The sequence below is a fragment of the Pteropus alecto genome, unplaced genomic scaffold (genome assembly GCF_000325575.1).
Source record: "Pteropus alecto unplaced genomic scaffold, ASM32557v1 scaffold20, whole genome shotgun sequence".
NCBI classification, from domain to species: Eukaryota; Metazoa; Chordata; class Mammalia; order Chiroptera; family Pteropodidae; genus Pteropus; species Pteropus alecto.
The window spans coordinates 29,955,753-29,958,935 of NW_006436298.1; the positions used below are offsets into that span (position 1 = coordinate 29,955,753).

The window sequence follows — 3,183 nt, forward strand, 5'->3', positions numbered from 1 at the left end:
TGCAAGTTAGCCTCTTAGCAACATAATTAAGTAATATCTCAGGATTAAAAACCTTATAAATAATCATGGAAATGCAAAGCAAGAACACAGTGAGGTACTATTTTATATCCTCTAGAGTGGCAAATATTAAGTCTGACAATCCCAAGAATAGAACAATGGGAACTCTTACGCATTGCTGGAGGGACTATAAATTGTTAAAATACGTTGTAAAAGATTTTGACATTGTCTTTGTACATTGAATATGATAAAAACCTTATAAATAATCATGGAAATGCAAAGCAAGAACACAGTGAGGTACTATTTTATATCCTCTAGAGTGGCAAATATTAAGTCTGACAATCCCAAGAATAGAACAATGGGAACTCTTACGCATTGCTGGAGGGACTATAAATTGTTAAAATACGTTGTAAAAGATTTTGACATTGTCTTTGTACATTGAATATGAGCATATTCTATTACCTAGCAGTTCCATTTCTGGTATATACCTTAGAAAAACACTTTACACACGTGTGCCACAGTGACACGTGTAAGAATGTTCAAAGCAACATTGTTTGATTAGCCTAAAGCTTAGAAGACAACCTAAATATACATCGATAGAACAATGGATGAATTATGGTGTGTTCATACAACGGAAATGTTCATACAAGGGAAAATTCTGTAGTAGTAAAAATGAACAAACTAGAGTTACATGTAGCAACATGGTTGAATCTTAGAAATATTCTTAGTGTTCATTGTATTTTTAATGCTATTTACTCACATGTAAGTTACAATTACAGCAGAAAATAATATAGTGTCAACTACACAGTGTTATTTAAATGTTTGTGGATTAAAAAATTATTTTGAAAATAGCTAAGATGGATGAGAGTTATATTATAAAAATGAGGGGAAGTAATTTAATTTTTATAATGATGCACATCTTTTGTTTTCAGATTGGCAGTAGAAGTAGTGTTTATTCCCCAGAAAGCAATGTACGAAAAACTGGCTCTTATATATATGAAGAGTTTATGCCTACAGATGGTACTGATGTTAAGGTAGGATTGATTAAAGTACATTTTAATTTTGTATTTAGAGTTTACCAATGATATCAGAAAAATAGATTATCCTTTAATTAGCTATATCTAACCTCTGTTCTGTTTCTATTTCTTTTTGATTACGGATTCCTTATCTGTTTTATACTCTGAATGCATTTTTAAAAAATAGTTGTTTTTTAGAATAATGTTCTTAAATGCTTAAGATAAAACATACATGATTAAAAAGAAATTTTACTGAAATATAGTTATCAAAATATTTAAAAACCAACTTTGTGATACAATAATACATATGCCTCTTTAAACGGCCATTAAATAATAAAATATAGTGGGTAAGGGTCTAATAGCCAGCCATTTCCAAGCACTGATTAGCATAAATGTTGTTTTGAGATCTGTGACAACCTTAACGTAATACAAAAATACGTGTGATTTCTGTTAGTGACAAATGAGGTCTTAATTGCTTTACTTTCAGCCAGTCTCTATCTAATCAGAGTATTCTTTTTTAAACCTGTCATAAACCTCTCCTTAAAAATTCTCTTATGGATCCTGATTGCCACAGGATAGTAATCAGATTCATGAGGCTGATATACAAGATATTTCACAGTCTGTCGTCTGACGAACCTTATTTCTTACAATATAAACCATACCAAATAACTTACTCTTACTTGAATATGTCATGCTATTTCATACCTCTGCCTTCTGTCTGTGTTTATTTGTTTAGAGTGCCTTTTCCTTTAATCTGTCGTCAAATTCATGCTGTCTTGCACCCCTCTCCCCTTTTTAAAATCTTTTGGCAATTACTTCCTTTTATAATTTTATAATTTGTAGCTCTCCTTGTTAAACTAAAACAATTTGAGAAAGATCACATCATATACATCCTATTATTCATTCCTTCATAATGCTCAGTATAATTTTTTTCTGTAGAGAATAAGACTTCACTTTACCAGTTTTGCCATATAATTATTTATAACCTCTTTCAATGTATTAAAATTTTTGGCATATAAATAGAAAGATAGGTGAAAGAATAATCTGAAGTATTTTTATTGATTTTATTTCTTTGAATTTGTTGTGTGCTTATGTGTATGTGTATACATATATATTAATAAAAATATACTTTAACATTCATGAAAGGTTTATACAGTGGGTCCAGATTATGCCCATGCTGAAGCTCGAAAATCTCCAGCACTTGATGGCAAGGTGGAACGAGATAGTGAAGGAAAAGAAGTAAGATACCCTGTTATTCTCAATGCACGAGAAAAATTAATTGCTTGGAAAGTCTGCCTTGCATTTAAGGTAAGATGTTATACAGGCCATATAGATTCTTATAAAAGAAATTATGATTTTTTTTTAATTAAAGAGATGTTATTTGGGTTTATAATTGGAGAAGTAAGCTGAGAAAATAAGTGGTACATCTGAATGGTTTATGTACTTTTCAAGGGATTCTTGTAGTGCCGATAATGAAAATATATAGTAAATGAAGGCCTTTATTTTTCTATATTCTTTCTGTATTATATAAAAGGAAACTTTGTCGATTTATTTAGAAATTAAAATGATAGAGGAAAACTTATCTAAAACAGTAGAGTTACCAGTGTTTAGGGGTATTGTTTAACATATTAAAAACAAAACTTGTTGTATTATTTACTCATAGAATTAATAAATGATTTTTTTGTTGAGTCGAAAAGGTCCTCAGTAGTCTTCTAGCCTTGACAATTGATCTTTTGGCCTATTATATATGATAAAATATATATAGTCATGAAAGCAGTACAAATATATTTCTTTAGAAAAACTTTTTACTTCAGATATTTGACTAATTGCCTCAATTAGTCTATATTGTTAGGCTTTTGCTACTGTAAAGATTTAAATTGAAATAGTACAACTTGCATCTAATAAAGGATAAAATTTACCTTTTGAAGCCTTGCCTTCGATGTGTAACTTAAAGACTAGTGTGTATTTCTGGTTAGTATAATAGTAATTAAATTATTTATGTCTTAATAATTTGAAGTCTCTTTCATAGAAGGAATATTAGCCTGTAAATATGTTTTAGTACCGTTAAATAAATCATTTTAACTTGTAATACTGGAATTCCAAAAGCCATGACTTAAAATCATATTATGTTAATATGTAATGATTTGAATATAAAATAGAAGATCAAAAA

General features: G+C 29.3%; 1 protein-coding gene across 14 annotated transcripts in view; it reads left to right on the forward strand.

The window, feature by feature from the left end:
- The window catches only part of PPIP5K2 (diphosphoinositol pentakisphosphate kinase 2), a 58,713-nt gene that overhangs the window by 14,193 nt on the left and 41,337 nt on the right, over positions 1 to 3,183 (forward strand). For all 14 annotated transcript variants that reach the window (XM_015590455.2, XM_015590451.2, XM_025047726.1 and 11 more), the window contains 2 exons: positions 930 to 1,031; positions 2,160 to 2,321. In XM_015590455.2, coding sequence (XP_015445941.1) covers positions 930 to 1,031; positions 2,160 to 2,321 — 264 coding nt within the window. The remainder of the gene's footprint in view (positions 1 to 929; positions 1,032 to 2,159; positions 2,322 to 3,183) is intronic.